This window comes from Rhamphochromis sp. 'chilingali' (assembly GCF_963969265.1).
Source record: "Rhamphochromis sp. 'chilingali' genome assembly, chromosome: 5".
In the NCBI taxonomy this organism is placed as follows: Eukaryota; Metazoa; Chordata; class Actinopteri; order Cichliformes; family Cichlidae; genus Rhamphochromis; species Rhamphochromis sp. 'chilingali'.
The window spans coordinates 764844-780664 of NC_137932.1; the positions used below are offsets into that span (position 1 = coordinate 764844).

The 15821-nt window shown below is 43.5% G+C and overlaps 1 protein-coding gene across 1 annotated transcript in view; it reads left to right on the plus strand.

Annotated features, from left to right (window-relative positions):
* The window catches only part of emilin1a (elastin microfibril interfacer 1a), a 29558-nt gene extending 13890 nt beyond the window's left edge, over window positions 1–15668 (plus strand). Inside the window, exons 2-12 of the mRNA XM_080883321.1 lie at window positions 3982–4098; window positions 5931–6097; window positions 6423–6522; window positions 6749–6857; window positions 6941–7111; window positions 9189–10463; window positions 10975–11389; window positions 11636–11752; window positions 12519–12536; window positions 12636–12770; window positions 12869–15668. Coding sequence (XP_080739447.1) covers window positions 3982–4098; window positions 5931–6097; window positions 6423–6522; window positions 6749–6857; window positions 6941–7111; window positions 9189–10463; window positions 10975–11389; window positions 11636–11752; window positions 12519–12536; window positions 12636–12770; window positions 12869–13188 — 2944 coding nt within the window. The 3' untranslated portion in view covers window positions 13189–15668. The remainder of the gene's footprint in view (window positions 1–3981; window positions 4099–5930; window positions 6098–6422; window positions 6523–6748; window positions 6858–6940; window positions 7112–9188; window positions 10464–10974; window positions 11390–11635; window positions 11753–12518; window positions 12537–12635; window positions 12771–12868) is intronic.
* Window positions 15669–15821: the final 153 nt, after the last annotated feature.

A 15821-nucleotide genomic window follows, 5' to 3' on the forward strand; every position in this document is an offset into this window, starting at 1 on the left:
ATGGACAGAGAGGCGCTCGGGTGCCAAAACCTGTGTGAGACTGAACAAGACGGTAACAGAGAGAAAAGTGACAGACGTGAAGACTGACAGACAGACGGATGAAAGGACGAGACAGAAGAGGGACTGAAGCTGCTGACTGACTTCCCAGGATGAAGGAGCTCCTTGTGTTCTCCAAATTTTATCCATAAAACACTTCATAGTTCTGCGTAGATGACTCTGGGAGTGACACTAATTGGCCGTAATGACCACTGGAGAAATAGCCGCAGATGGGGATTGTGGGTAATATGAAAATGATGATAGAAAGTGACTGAAGGACGTCTGTGTCTCAAATCTATCTGCAGCCGTTATCAAGAGAGACATCAGAGGGTCAAGGGCGATAAGGCAGACGAGGACAAACGGAGTAGCCTGCAGACTGTGGGAGTGTGTGGGAGCGTCGTGCTATGAAAGCATGTTTATGGGGACGTTTTTTTGCTGTTTTAACAAATGTTTGACCGTCCACTTCATGGGAATTATTTTAGGATTAATATTTGAGTTGGCGTGAAAAGTATGGATTAAGTTAAAACCTGAACCTAGCATTAGAAAGCTGCTATAATGAGCATTATTTTATCAACATTGGATTTAATTTAGTGTGAAAAGTTCTTTTCAGTTAAGCAGCCAGTGTTATTTGAGCCACAGCGGGCAGCTGTTTCCACTGAAGTCACTGGCAAACAAAGTTAGCCACCAGCTCTTAGGAGCTGCAGTATTATTTTACTATTTTACTTATTTATTTACTTTTAACCTTTTATATTGTGTATATTGTCTATTTTGTTACTTAACTGTCTGTTTATTTTAATCTCTGTGTACAGCGCTTTGTGACGGCCTGTCTATGAAGAGCGCTTAATAAATAAACTTTACTTACTTACAGTCCCCTCAGGGCTCAGTGAAGGAGGGGAAGTACATGACGCGAGTGAATACTTCACCGGGAAACATAACTCTAGATGCATGCTGCTGTTGATCTGTGATTTTGCTCTTTGCAGCCACTTTATGCTTGGTGTTGTGGTTTTCCATGTGTGTACTGTAGGATCAATGAACATCGTGCTTCCTTGAACAGGTGGGAATCGGTGGTTCAGAGGGTTGATCAGAGGGCTACCCTGTCAGCAGTGACACGTGTGTGCACCATATATAGTACACCTTGTTAGTATTAGGTCAGATTGGTCTAAGGAGCTTGGAAAGAAAAGCGTCTGGACTTCTTTAAGTTGCTTGAAGATGTTTCACCTTCAGTTTGAACTTCTAAGGAGCTTTCCAAGCTCCTTATACTCCGATGATGACTGAGAACCTTCACAGACATTAGGTCAGATTCCCTTTAGCGTTCAGAACTACTTTCATTCTCGATGCTATAGATTCAATCAAGTGCTGTAAAGATTCATTGAAGATTCATGTCTATATTGACATGACAGCATCACACAGTTGCTGAGATCCATGATGTGAATGTCTTCTTGCACCAAAGGTGACCCAGTAGGATTGGGATCCGGTGACTGTGGGATTTGAGTGCAGTGAACTCATGAAACCAGTTTGAGATGATTGTACCTCTGTTACATGGTCCATTTTCCTGCTGGAAGCAGCCATTAGGAGATGGGTAGGTGTGGTCATAATTGGATGGTTGTTTAAATGAGGCTTAGTTCGTAGTAAGCGGCCCAAAGTGGCATCAAACGCAGTTTTATCACCAGCAGCCTGACGCATTAATAGAAGGAAGGATGGATCCATGCTTTCATGGTTTTTACACCAAATTTGGACTCTGTTTGAATGTTGCAGCAGAAATGCAGACTCATCAGACCAGGCAATGGTTTTCAAATCTTCTTTTTAATGAGCCTGTGCCAGCTGTAGTCTGAGGATCCTGTTCTTAGCTGATAGCAGTGTTCCTTTCTATCAGCTTGAAGTAGTCTGGACACTCTCTCTGACATTAACATTTGATCACAGAAAAATCAGAAAAAGTGTTCATGTGCGATAATCCCAATCAAACCTGTCTGGTTTAGCAGTTTAGCAGTTTAGCAGGTCATGTTGACCATGTCTACGCACCTAAGTGCACTGAGTTGCTGTAGGCTCAAATACAGTGAAACAACCAGAGAGAACACCATGTGGACAGTGAGGTTACTATCATAAACTAACTTCAGCTTTTTGTGTGATTCTTGTGTGAAGTCCACTAAGTAACCCAGTATTAGCACAACCAGCTTGTAGCTTTGGAACATCAAAGTTAACAAAGACAGGAAATATAGTTATGTTTGGAAAAACTGGAAACTGATGTTGCTGATATTTGTTTGCTTAGACGAAGCGACCTGCATCCCCGGGTTAACATTATGTGCTTAACTAGGCTAAACGTTTTCTTACTCTTATATTTTGTTATATATTCTTCCTGTTAAAAGGGAGTTTTTCCTTCCCACTGTTGCCGAAGTGCTTGCTCATAGGGGGTCATATCCCACATAGCAGTCAGGTCTGGCCCGGATCTGGTGTCAAGCTGACACTGCTGGCTGGCTTCTGGCATAGTAAGTGGTATGTCATCCAGATACGAGCCAGGTGTAGATGGCACTGTCTATGTGATGGCATGCCATATCTGGGCCGATTATGGTTTGGGTTATGTGGCCCAGGCTCATAGAAAACAGGTCTGGCCCAGCATCAAGCTGGCACTTCTGAGTGACTGGTGTCATGGCAGAGTGTGTGTCAACCAGATGTGGGCCAGGTCTGGCAATGATGACACTGTTTATTTTCCTATTTTAGGTAGAAGACCCAAATGTCATGTTGCAATACTATACTGCTATGGTAGCTAATGTTTCAAACGCAGGTTTGACAGGTTTGTGAGTGTACACTTTATCCAAAACCCAGTGAGGTTTCACTCATGTTTGCCGCTGGGCGGCTGTAGCTCAGCAGGTAGAGCAGGTCACCTACTGATCGGAAGGTTAGTGGTTCGATCCCTGACTCCTCCAGGATGTCAAGAGTGTGAATGTGCATGAATGTAGTTAGGAAGCACTTAGCTTAGAGCGAGTGTGTGAATGCTGTATGGAGCACTTTGAGTAATCTGTGAGAGTAGAGAAGTGTTATATAAGAATCAGTCCATTCACTGTCTGAGCAGAGTTTCGTCATGTTACTTTTGCACTATTATGTTCCGGCACATGTAGTTATTACATGGGTCGATTAAGGTACACATTAGGCTGACATCTGTTCTGGGCCATCACAGGGCCAGCAGCGTGTCTGCTGCTGGCCCATGCGTGGGCCACCTTTGGCAAACCAAATCTGGGCCACCAAAGGGCCGTCATTCTTTGAGGTATGTGGGCCAGATCTGAAATGAATATTTCTTTTATTTTTATATTGTTATCTGTAAGGAAAAACGCAAACAGGCGCTTTCATACTTAAAGCACATTTACAGTGTATCTACCTTCATTGGTTTATGAAGGTATTGCTTCATTTTTTAAAACTGATGTAATGAACTGAAAACTGTTTGCAGAGAAAATCTAATTTACTTTTGCAGTTACTTTCCCTGGTTCACGACTTCTCAGATTTGTGGAAAGAGATCATGCATCTGACAGGCTTTTATAAATGTTATGCTGGGCATTTGTGAATAAATGTAACTCTGTGTTTACTGCAAAGAGATGCAGTATAAATACTGCAGTGAACTTGGTGTGTTGCAGTCATTGTTAAATTCATGTACTTATCATACATGATCTGACTTTTGCACCAATTTTCCTGGAGTGCAGCACAGAACAATAACTGCAAGTCTAAGGTCTGAGATATTAATCTACAAAAACTCCAAACAGTGGAGACTCACATTCAACGTGTGACCAGAGTTTTGATTGTCATTCCTTCCCTGTTTTCTGTGCCAGGGAACGTAGAGCAGAACTGGAGTGAGGGCGAGGTGCTATGTTTGTGTTAACGCCTGACTCGAAACTCTGAGCCAACCGATAGCCATCACACACTCATTCATCTGCCATTTCCTTTTCCCTGCTTCAATAGGAACTGGTGCGCTTATGTGGTGACGCGCACGGTTAGCTGCGTGATGGAGGATGGCGTGGAGACGTACATCAAGCCGGACTACCAGCGCTGTGCCTGGGGACAGTGTCCTCGAGTAGCGTGAGTATCTATGCCTCGTCTCCGTGTTTCCGGATTCTACCCCGAGTTTAGCCTTGCCGTCTTCAAAGCCGCAGGAGTCCTGCACCCTGTATCCATCATTTTGTTCTATTTCCTGTCTGTAGACTTCACTCAGCTCTCTCAATCTTTTGTCTCCCGGGCTTCAACCACGAGGTCAGGAGGGCGCCTGGTTGAAGCTGGGCTTCCACATGATTGCAGCTCCGTACTGGTCTCTGGGTAATCTCAGTGATAAAGTCTCTTTGGTGCAGACGGGTGAATATCTACTATTACAAGTAACGGAGCACATTTACTAGAGATAGGACTCGCTAAATGGGTTTTCCAGTCGTGGATGTAATACTTGGAGAAAACATTAATCGAGCATTGCTGATGTTTTCCCTCCTTTGAAGTTTTCACTGTGTTGTCTAACCCTGGCCTTGCCGCTTGATCCCGATGCCTGCCAGGGGCCTCAGTCTAAACCTGGGCTATGCTAAGAATGAAGCCAACAGGAGTTCCAGGCACCGCAGTCTCGTCTCCTACCCTGCAAAAACAATCTTCTCTTGCTCTCTGTTTCTTCCTTTTATGATTCTCTCACTTTCACTTGCTAACTCTGCCCAGCTCTTGCTCCCATTTCTTCGAGCCCTGTTTTGTTTTTCTTCTACGAGGACCTTTTTTCTCATGCTCACAGAAAAGGGAGCTGGAAGACGAAATCTTTTTTCTGTGTTACCTACAGTAAAGTCACGAAAGGAAAAAAACTTTTGCAGCCGCGGCTTGTTAACATGCCTGTGATGGTAAATCTTTATGGAGTGCTTTGGCCAATTTCTGGTCTATTTATTGCGTTAGGACTGCAAATAAGACCTCTTCAGAAGCAGAGCTGAGTGGCACATTAATGATACGACTCCAGCAAAGCTTTCCAAATAAAACATGCTTTTCTTTTTTTGCAAAGGAATGCTCTAAGAACGAGATTTTGTACTGGCTCAGTGCAGTTCCTTTGGAAAATGGGAATTTAAAGTCCCTGTAATCTCATTCATCATCAGTAGATGATTTGCTGTGATTTTCCTCACATATAATGACCTTTGCACATGAATATCAGTGTACAGCACAATGATGATGTCTCATGCAGGGTTTAGGGGCCGCTGCAGGTCTTTGACTTGGTTACATTGCAAATATTAAATCTTGCAGTGTCATCACCGGGAACAAGTTGGCTGCAGTTTTTGAAGGCAGAAACGTTTGGTGCTGTATTAGTGATCTGTGAGGCTGTACTCAGGCATGGCTGCACCTTGAAACCAAACACAGATGATAGCATGCTGACAGGCTAATACATGTATGCCTATAGATTTTTTTCTAAAATCTATCCTGACTTTTCTACACTCCATACAATGATACCAAAAAAAGAGTAATATAAAGCTAAATCTGGCCATAGAAAATGAAACAATTTTTGAGCCACCCCATATGGAAAAGATAAATATAAATCTTATAAAGTTTGTATCTGTCTTGTGTGAAACTTGTATGAAAAGAGAGTGAAAACAGATATAAGATCCTTAAAAATTATAAAAATGAAACTTGTATGTTTTGGATACTTCCTAAAAGAATATATGAAAGTACTGAGAAAGTGGCCACGTTCATGACTAAATCATATCAGCCTTATATGAGTCACTATATGAAGTAGGCCACATCTGATGCAAGTCTTTTATAAGTTTATTCTATTTCTCTTCCATATGGGACACTATAAAGACGACCAACACAAACTAAAAACAATCGAGATGAAAGGGTCACGGGGTCGGACGAGTGAAAACACCAATCTGGATGTCGTTCACAAACTCCTTTTTCATCCTCAGCTATCGGACGTACAGGAAACCGAGATATAAAGTAGCTTACAAGATGGTGACAGAAATGGAGTGGAGGTGTTGCCATGGTTACTCCGGGGAGGACTGCCACAGTGGACCACAGGGGACACCTGAGACTGGTGTCGCGGACACAGGTGGTGGGCAGCGGGGAGGAGAAGGTGAAATTACAAACAAATCATAAAATATTCTTTATCTTCTGAGTTTTGATACCTCAAGAATGAAAGAAGACGTGTGGCCTCTGATAAAGTAAAGGACGACTGCTTCAAATGGTCATAACATTAAAAAAAGAAGCTCAGGCTGCCGTATTATGTGCGTCACACGTACTGAACCTCAGTGAGCTGTGTGTTTCTGCAAAATGGTCCAAATCTGGAAACATGAAAACAGTCAGTATAAGTAGCTGACTGAAAAACATGTCGAGACATTTAGCAAATAGATTTACAGCATTAAGCAGCACATTTCACACCTTCCTTTCCTTTTGTCCAGGAGACACAGAGAAGATCAGACAGCTGGAGAACACCATTCATGGCCTGACCAAAGACCTCAGCAACATGCAGACCACCATCAATGGCATAAACCAGAGGCTGTACGTCACTGTTGTTTTTAACACACGTGCACGCTTTATTTCATGGACTGAGTTGAGTGTTAGTGAAACGCTGTTTAGTGGAAATAAAGAAACTAAAGTGTTGTTAGGGTCACGCATGGACGGCACACTTTCAATTCCTGTTTATTGCACTGGAGATATACCTCAGCTTTGGAGTGGATGAAAACTTCTCACACGCGAGGGAATCAAAACTGTTTCTATCTCGTAGGCACGGGCTGACTGGGGCCATTGTCCCTGCAGATTCAGCTCAACCACACATGAAGGAAACCATCAACAGCATCCAGACAAAGCTGGATCATCTCTATAACAGAACACAGGTAACTGCGGCTGTCCAGAAGTCTGCTGTTTGTGCACGCAAGCATGGATGATGCTCATTTCTGTGACTGTTGTGGTCGTTTAGGCACATGATCAGACGCTGCTCACGATCAACAACCACCTGGTGAATGGAGGAGGTAATGAACTGGATGGAGCAGACCGAGGAGGAGGTGGAGGTGACCAGCTGAACATCCTAAAGGAAGAGATACTGACAGAGCTGGAGAGGAGGGTGTCTCTGTCCTGCTCTTCCTGTCAGGTAAAGTCCAATATGTCCTCATTCATTATGTCATAATTATATCAATATGGCAACAATCACCATTATTTCCCCACCACCAATAAGACATGAAGGCGTACTTGTGGTTCGTTTACTAGCAGTTCGATGTTCATGCCTTTGCCCCTGTGGGAGGCGATTTCTTCTGCCCAAAGCAGTAAAAGATAATGGCCCCATGCTGCAGCATAAACCGCTGCACAAACAAACAGTAAAAAAGGATTACTGAAGAAAAAGATGAGAAAAGTGCAGCGACAATAAGGAAACAGTTTACCAGCTGCATTACGTTTTTTTGTTGGGATTCAACATAAATCAGATAAAGTGAGTTTTCATTTGCCTCGTGTGCTGTCATGGCTCCCTGTGGGCGTCGACACATAAAGGGCCCCACACTTGCGCCCACCATAGCACAAAGCCACTCCTTTGTTTGTCCCAGGTGCTCCTGCATTGTCAGATCTTCACTCTGAGCACATATGACCTAAAATGCTGCATACAAAGCGTCGTAGCAGGGCGATTGTCTTAGTACACTGGGCAGCTTCTACAATGACACCTACACCTGTTGCGTAAACTAGAGGACGTTATATCGTCTTGCGTCTGTCGCCGTATGTACACTCTGCTCTTATTGGCACTCAGCGAATGTATTTACCTCAAAAATGAGAAAAGTTTAGCCTGAGCGCTTTACATCATCAGCAGGTTTTTTGCCCATGGTCTCCATGTCACTGTTAGTCACTTCCTGTGTGGAAGCTTCGGACACTTTTGGCTAGCTGTCAGCCCAACCACCCCGTGCTGACTGATACTTGATTTATATAGCACCTGTTTCAAAACAAGGCTATAAAGCCTTTCGCACAATAGAAAAATAGGTGGAATGACGAAGGTTTGTAAATATACTTTTTTATTCAGTATGACACGAAAAGAGTAAATGAGCCCATAAACCAAGCAGGAAAGTGTTTACAGAGGCACAAAGTCATTGACCCACAGGCCTACGTCAGTCTTTTTATAGCCACAGCTGTCGCCACCTGTTGGTCTTCAGATAGAATGCAGGTTTAAGGCACTAACGCATTAGCTTAGCCTCACTTTCTACTGTCTGTGTTTTTGCCAGCTGTGATCTCAGTCAGTAGGACAGGGGTGGGCAACTCCAGGCCTCGAGTGCCGGTGTCCTGCAGGCTTTGGATCTCACCCTGGGTCAACACACCTGAATCAAATGATTAGTTCATTACCAGACCTCTGGAGAACTTCAAGAAATGCTGAGGAGTCATTTAGCCCTTTAAATCAGCTGTGATGGGTCATGGACACATCTAAAACCTCCAGGACATCGGCCCTCGAGGCCTGGAGTTGCCTACCCCTGCAGTAGGATATGATTACACATCCACCTGCAGCTTAGCTGGATGTGCAAATCTGCTGATGGTGAGTTTGTTAGCAGATGACATCATTTAAGAAAAAAGCTAGTTACAGGATCCAGTCTGGGATTGGATGAAGTAAACAAACATGGTTGCTCAAGACAAAAATATTTATCTTTACTATAGCCTCAGATTGCACTGTATACATAATATATGTAAAAATTCTTTGCAATATTACACAACGAGTGATATTTACAGGGAAACAATATTGAATCAGAACGTCCTTCCTTTTAACGGAGCGCTGTAACCTTTGATAAGAAGATGAAAGAGGGGTTTGGTCGTGGAAACCCCACCTCCACCATCCCATACTTGATTTCCTGGCCTGTGTTAAGTAAACAGTGATCCATAAAACAATAAAAATAATAAAACATCAGCACAAACACTTTGTACCAGGGGCTTCGTGGGGTGACTCTCCAGGGCTACGCAGCTTTCCTGTTGGTGTGTAGATGGCTCAGTGCTTTTCTCCTATAGAGTGAAGTAATACAGATGGTATTAGTATAGAGATACAATCACTCCTGCTGAGAAGCAGAACAACAAAGCAAACCTACAGTTCAGGAAAATGTACCTTTGAAACCCTTAGAAATCACAAAAAAATCAAAGTTTCAAGGACGCTGAAAAAATATGAGCCTGACATCATGACGGTTATGTCTCGTATGTCTCGTTATCACCAGGTCGGCGTGGAGGACATGAGGCGCCAGCAGCAGCAGGACAGGGACCGGATCGCAGCCCTGGAAAAGAGGATCAGCTCCATAGACCAGCACTTGAGGCAAAGCTTGGAAATCTCTCGCAGCGAGACCGAGCGCTCACAGGCCTGCTGCAACACAGTCACCGAGCTGGGAAGGAGGCTGTCTGATGTCGAAGTCCGACTCACCTCCACTGCAAACAAGTGTGACGCTATTAAAGGGCGGCTGGATAAGGAGCTCGGGACGGGTGGAGGAAAGGGAAGAGTGACAGAGGACCGGTTGAACGGCAGGCTAAGAGAACTGGAAAAGAGGATGAATACCACAATGAGGAAGACAGAGCAGAGGTGTACTAACACCGGGAACAACATGAAAGAAACTGTGCAGAGAGATGTCACTCAGCTGCGAAACTCGGTCCTCGTTCAGCTCGATGACCACAGCTACAAGATCGGTAAAGTAGAGCTGGATGTGGCTGTTCTTGCAGACACGGTCAAGGACCACAGTCGACGTTTAAGCAAGCTGGAGAACATCACGACCTTCCTCGACAGACGGCTAACATCGACCACAGACATGTGCAGAGACACCTGCGGGCCGAACGCAAGAGACCGAACAAGTGATGAAACTGTGAAAACTTTAGAGTGGAGGGTTGTGGCCAACCAGGATGAGATCCAAAAGTTTAACACCAAGCTGAACAACCTGTCGGTGTCAGGAGACTCGCTGCTTGAGAGAGTGATTAACTTAACAACTGATGTGAAAAAGATAACAGCTGTGACCGGGAAGGATGGCGAGAACTTCAACAGGATCTTCACTGAAGTGGAAACTTTGGGCCGCGATTTTAAGGAGTGTTTGATATGCAGCACTGTAGAAAAGGACCTGCTCACATTTAAAAACTCCACCACGATCAGCCTCAACAGATGCCAGACGGCACTGACGGATCTGCGGAGAAAAGTCGACTCGGGAGAATCTGTCTGCTCTCAGGTTTGCTCCAACCTCCAGGAGGAGGTGGGACGACTCAGAGAGGACGTGGAGGAGTGCACGGTGCAGTGTAAAACCAACATAAATGATCTAAAGAAACGTCTGGAAGGTCACACTGTACATAGTGGAAAATTAGGAGGGGATCTGAAGTCTATCCAAGGAGAGCTGGCTGAGGTCATGGATACTTTTAGCTCCATTAATGACACTCTGAAGGGCCTGGGAAGGACTGTGCAGACACACGGGCACACGATAACAGATCTGACCCACATTAAGGACAATATCATCGTTGAGGTAAGAATATGTGATGCAGATAATAGCCTAGTTATGCACACATCTGTTTGACATGTGAACCTTTTAAAGCCACTAAAGGCTTTTTCTGCGTTGCATTGTGGAGTGGCTATAAAGTAAGCAATGAACCAAAACAAGGAGGCTATATCAGTGTGACTGTTGGTAGCTTGGATCAGCAGGCATAGCAGCGGAAACTGCCTGGAAAAACAGAAAGAGCAGTGTTGGGCGGGCTGCGCAGTTGTTCAGTTCAAATGCACTGCAAGTCAAGAAAACACCAGCAAACAGAAAATGATGCAAAAGCACACAAAAGAAAACAGAAGTTCAATAAAAAACAAGAGAAATTCATAAAAATTTCCAAATGCATCGTGGTTACCTTTGGAACTGTTTTCATAGAATATTTATACAGTTATGAAAATAGGATATTACAGATATTTGGGTTTTCTGACAGATGATGTGCTGACCGTAGGAGAATAAATTGTCTTTTCATAGTAGAACTTTCAACACTCTTTTCAAGGTGAACAACCTGCAAACGGTCGTGGCAGACCACGTCGCTGACTCAGACACTCGATTCAGCGATCTGGGCAGAGAGATCCAAATAATCAGGAGCAACCATGTGACTGAGATCGGGGAGTGCCGGAGGTCCAGTGACGGCCTAGATCGAAGGCTCTCCAACCTCGAAAAAGTGTCTGGGCGCTTCGACTCGGTTTCTGGAAAGCTGGAGGGCATCAAGGAGGGCTTGGACCGACACGTGTCTGGGCTGTGGACCTCTGTTAATGGACTCAATGTCACAGTTACTTCTCAAGGAAATGCTATTGAAAATATCCAGAACGTCCAGCTGCCTCACATCCACTCCAACATACACAGGCTGAACTCTTCAGTGGTCGACTTGGTCAGAGACTTCCACAGATTCAAAACACGGGACTTTAAGGGTGAGTCACAGAGGGCAGATGGCGTGGGATTTGAATGCTGGTCGAGAGATAGTTGCTCCCAACTGAAGGGAAGTACGTTTGGACTGAGGGAAAAATAGATGAAAGAAAGATTCCAGGCAGTTGTCATAAAATGATTTAAATGGTGCTCTCTGCCTAAAAGCTAAGTCCCACGAGTTCTCTTTAAGGATAGTGTTACTGGTACTGGAGTGTTTCCTGGCTGTCTCACCAAACATTGCACTCCTTCAGGTCCACCTGGTCCACCTGGGCTCCGAGGAGAGCAAGGGCCCCGGGGTCCGATGGGACCCGAAGGGAGGATAGGACCTCAGGGCAGAGATGGCGAACAGGGACCAATGGGACCCCCAGGTAAATACTGTAGGCCCAGTGTTGGAACCAGAGTAGTGATCATCTTAGGCCAAAAAGATGGAAGTTAAGCTTAATCAAGCTAGCTAAAGTTAGCTATGTTATTTAGGTGCATTTGTACCGTTAGGATGTGACTCCTGGTAAAACCTTTCACCAAACAGAGGCTTCTTGAACAATCTGTTAACACCGCAGCAGCAAATCATTTTTATTTGGCTGATAATTGGCATTATTCTCAACTAGATGATCAAATTTAGGTAGTTTTCTCTGGGCTTATTTTTTATTTTTGTGTGTGTTTGTTTGTTTGTTTGTTTGTTTGTTTATATCTCTCTATGGACATACTGCAAATCGATTTCCCATTGGGGACAATAACGTTATCACCATTGAAATCTTAAATCATCACACCAACTAAAATGCAGTAGAATGTGATTTGCTCTAAATTTTCACTCAAAAAAACATAAACTATAGAACTATGAATTTCTAATGCGACCCAGCCATGGGACAAGGCACATGTGTGAGCCGTCTCCCACTGGGACACAAACTTCAGTACAGAAGAGTAAATTTAGGTCAGAGTAATGACGAATACCATAAATTGACTTCTGCTTCTTACTAGTTTGAATTTACTTTTTATATAAATAAACGTGTATTAACAGACGTATTTGGTGCATCTTTGATGTCTCTTCATTAACATGTTGCATATGTACAATATAAACATGAGGAATGGTATCGCTGGGTCTAACTCGCTGTTGTTGTCTTTCATCTTACTTTCCAGGTCTCAGAGGGGAACAGGGTATGTGGTGTTCTTATCAAACAGCAGATCAAAGTGCGACTAACTCTTTGATCTCGAATCCACGGTAACACCTGCTCTTTGTTTCTGCTCTATCATCAGGTCCTCCAGGCTCCGATGCCCACGTGCCACGCCTTTCCTTCTCTGCCGCCATGACCCGCCCGATGAGGAACACGGGAACCATAGTGTTCAATGAAGTCTTTGTCAATGAAAATAACGCCTACAATCCCAAAACAGGTGAGTTTCACTACAACGGACGTTTCAATAGTTTTAGGTTTTCTTTATTTCAACTTGGTGTCTGCAGTCAGTCATTATGACCTCGTCCTGTCCCTCAGGTTATTTCACAGCTCCTGTGCGTGGGAAGTACTTCTTCAGTGGCATCCTGACAGGCCACAAAAACATAAAGATCGAGGCAGTGCTGTCCAAGTCCAACACTGGTGTGGCCCGAGCAGACTCGGCCGGATATCAGCCTGAAGGCCTGGAGAAGCCCATGGCTGAGGCAAAGCACATCCCTGGAGCGTTAGCTGTCTTTAACATCATCCTACCCATGGAGGAAGGGGACACGGTCTGTATCGACCTTGTAACTGGGAAGCTGGCCTACTCCTCCGAACCTCTGACCATCTTCAGTGGGATGCTGCTCTACGAAACCATCTGATTGGATGTGTAAAAATCCTGAGCGTGAGAGCTTCTGATTTGTCCAAGAGACAGTGCCACTGAGAAATGCAGATTATTGGACTGGATCTATTCAGCAAGACAAAAGCTTATGTTTGACCTTCAGTGCCAGGAAGGATTTCAGAAGTCCTTTGTAACCACAGTCGTTTGTTCTGTGTTTCACAGCTTTAAGGAAAACTATTTTAGGCAAGAGCCATTGGTGTGTTTTTGTATCCTGAAGAAGCCACTGCACGGTTATCTAATAATGTCACATGTTTTCACTAATATTTTCATATATATCTACAACCAATCCCTCCCCCAAAATTAAATTAAAAAAAATTGGCACATCGTGTAAAATGGAAATAAAAACAGAACACAATGATTTGTGTCACAAATGTCATAAATCCACCTTTTTATTCACAGTCGAATACACAAAACATGTTTGTGACTCTTATCACTATATCCCTCATCTTTAAAAAGCTGGGAGTTAAGGAGACCAGATGCTGGACTTTTGGGAGAGGGTTGTTGTCCCGTTGGTGTCTGTTAGAGGATCCAAGCTGCTCAACAGTCCTGGCTCTTCTCTGTTGCACTGTAATAGATGCATTATGCAGTTTAGCATTGTCTAAGGCCTTCCCTGAAAAGATGTCTGGGTGGGAACTCGTTCTGATCTCCCACCTGTATGTATTTCATAGGTACTGATGCGCCTCCACACCATCAGAGAGGCAGGACTTGAGAGCTGCTGACAAGCCGAATGGTGCCTCTTCCCTTTTCTTTAGAGGACACGGCGTCCGTGTTTTCCAAAAAGAATTTCAAATTTCAGTTCTTCCAACCACAGTTTTCCACTTTGCCTCAGTCTATTTTAAATGAGCTTTGGCCCAGAGAAGTTTCTGGATCATGTTCGTGTATAGAGCTTTATCCTGCCTTTGTGGATGTCACGGCGGACTGTAGTCACAGACAATGGACCTTACAATTAGATGCAAAATGTTCCTCCAGCTGTTTCTTTTTAGTAACGTTAACTTTTCCAAACTTTTTTGAGATTTGCTGATGCAAACCAAGTCAAGAGCTAATGTTTTTTTCTCAAAATAATTTCAGCTTAAACTTGTAAAAATATGGATCCATAACATTTCAAAATCATTGCATTCTGTTGTTATTTTCATTTTACATGCCATTCCAACATTTTTGGAACTGGTTCAGGTAGTTTTTTTTCTACTTTTAGCTCCGTATTATGTCACTGAGAATGGATATCCCTTATATGGGCACCTTAGTTGTGTAGCCAATAGGAAGAAAGTTGGCTCAAAGTGGGGCGGGGGAGCTGAAATTGCTTCTTTCAGACAGAGGATGAACTACGGGGCTACGCCAAGGACCAGTGTAAGATAAAAAAAAGGGTTATTTTTAACCAGGGATCCTTCAAAGCTACAAAGCTAAGCAGAGTTCAAGAATGAAAACATGGAGCTGGAAGGGAGCACCACCGGTGCCATTTAAAGAAAGGTTATCTTATAAAAAGATGATTAATGTGAGGGCTTTTTGTCCCTTATCCACCCACAGCATACCAAACGATCAGAGGTTATTACACACACTTCCTGAATTATTCCTTGGAGTTTCATTCTTACCACAAGTAAATTCCCAGAAATACAACGCAGAGTGCCAATTGTATTGGAAAAAATGCAGAGTGATGAAGTCCAAACCACTATCACTATTCTTTAGGAGGAAATGCGCAAATGAAGTCACTGATAGTTTGGTGGAGAAACCACAGGATTTTATAAATCATACAAAACAATAAGAGCATTATAGGACATTAGCTGTGCCCAGAAACACAAGAGGACGTGGAGGACTGCCAAGGGCAAGAACAGTTCTTCTAAAGGACGTTTGTGAGAGTTCAGATGGTGAAAGTTATGTCGCTGTTACTATCAGTCGATCTTACGCTGGAGTTTTTATGCAAAGCAAACAATAACAAATACAGAAGCTACACTTATCCTTATATCAAGTATACAAAGCCTATTTCTTTGATTGAACACACACATCCTGCCTTTGGTTGTCTGTTTTTCAACTGTGTATTTTGAAAGGTGTTGTACATATTTTTAAATGGCTTGCACACTTGTTTGCAGATTCATAATGCATTTTGTACATTATGGCTTAAGAGTGTATTTTCTCTTTTTTCGTATCATACACGTTTTCCTTTGCAAGGAGGACATGTTTGTCATCAACTCTAGTGTGGAAATATAAGTGTATGTGTCTAAGCATTGTGTAACCTTAACAGACTGTACATATTTTTATGATCTTTAAGAACTGCCACTTCACCTTGCATGGTACTGTATACGTTTTGTATGTTTTGCCACGTGTGCTACAAATACAGATACCCAGTGTTATACGGCTCATGTTATACGGCTCACGTCAACAGTATCGCTCTCATCTGGATTTGGTTTCTTTTATTAAATGAGCTGGTATGCATCAGGTTTTACACACTGCCCCGCCTGCTTTGGACTTCACTTATTTGATCTGGCACTTCTTTGGCCTTCACAAATACACACAGCTGGGCTGACTTTTGTTTCTGGCTCCTACTTCAAACCTCTATCATCTCCTCCCTCGACTTCAACAGGCTAATTTTAGCTTAAGACAAGACAAGGAGTCTGTTAAACT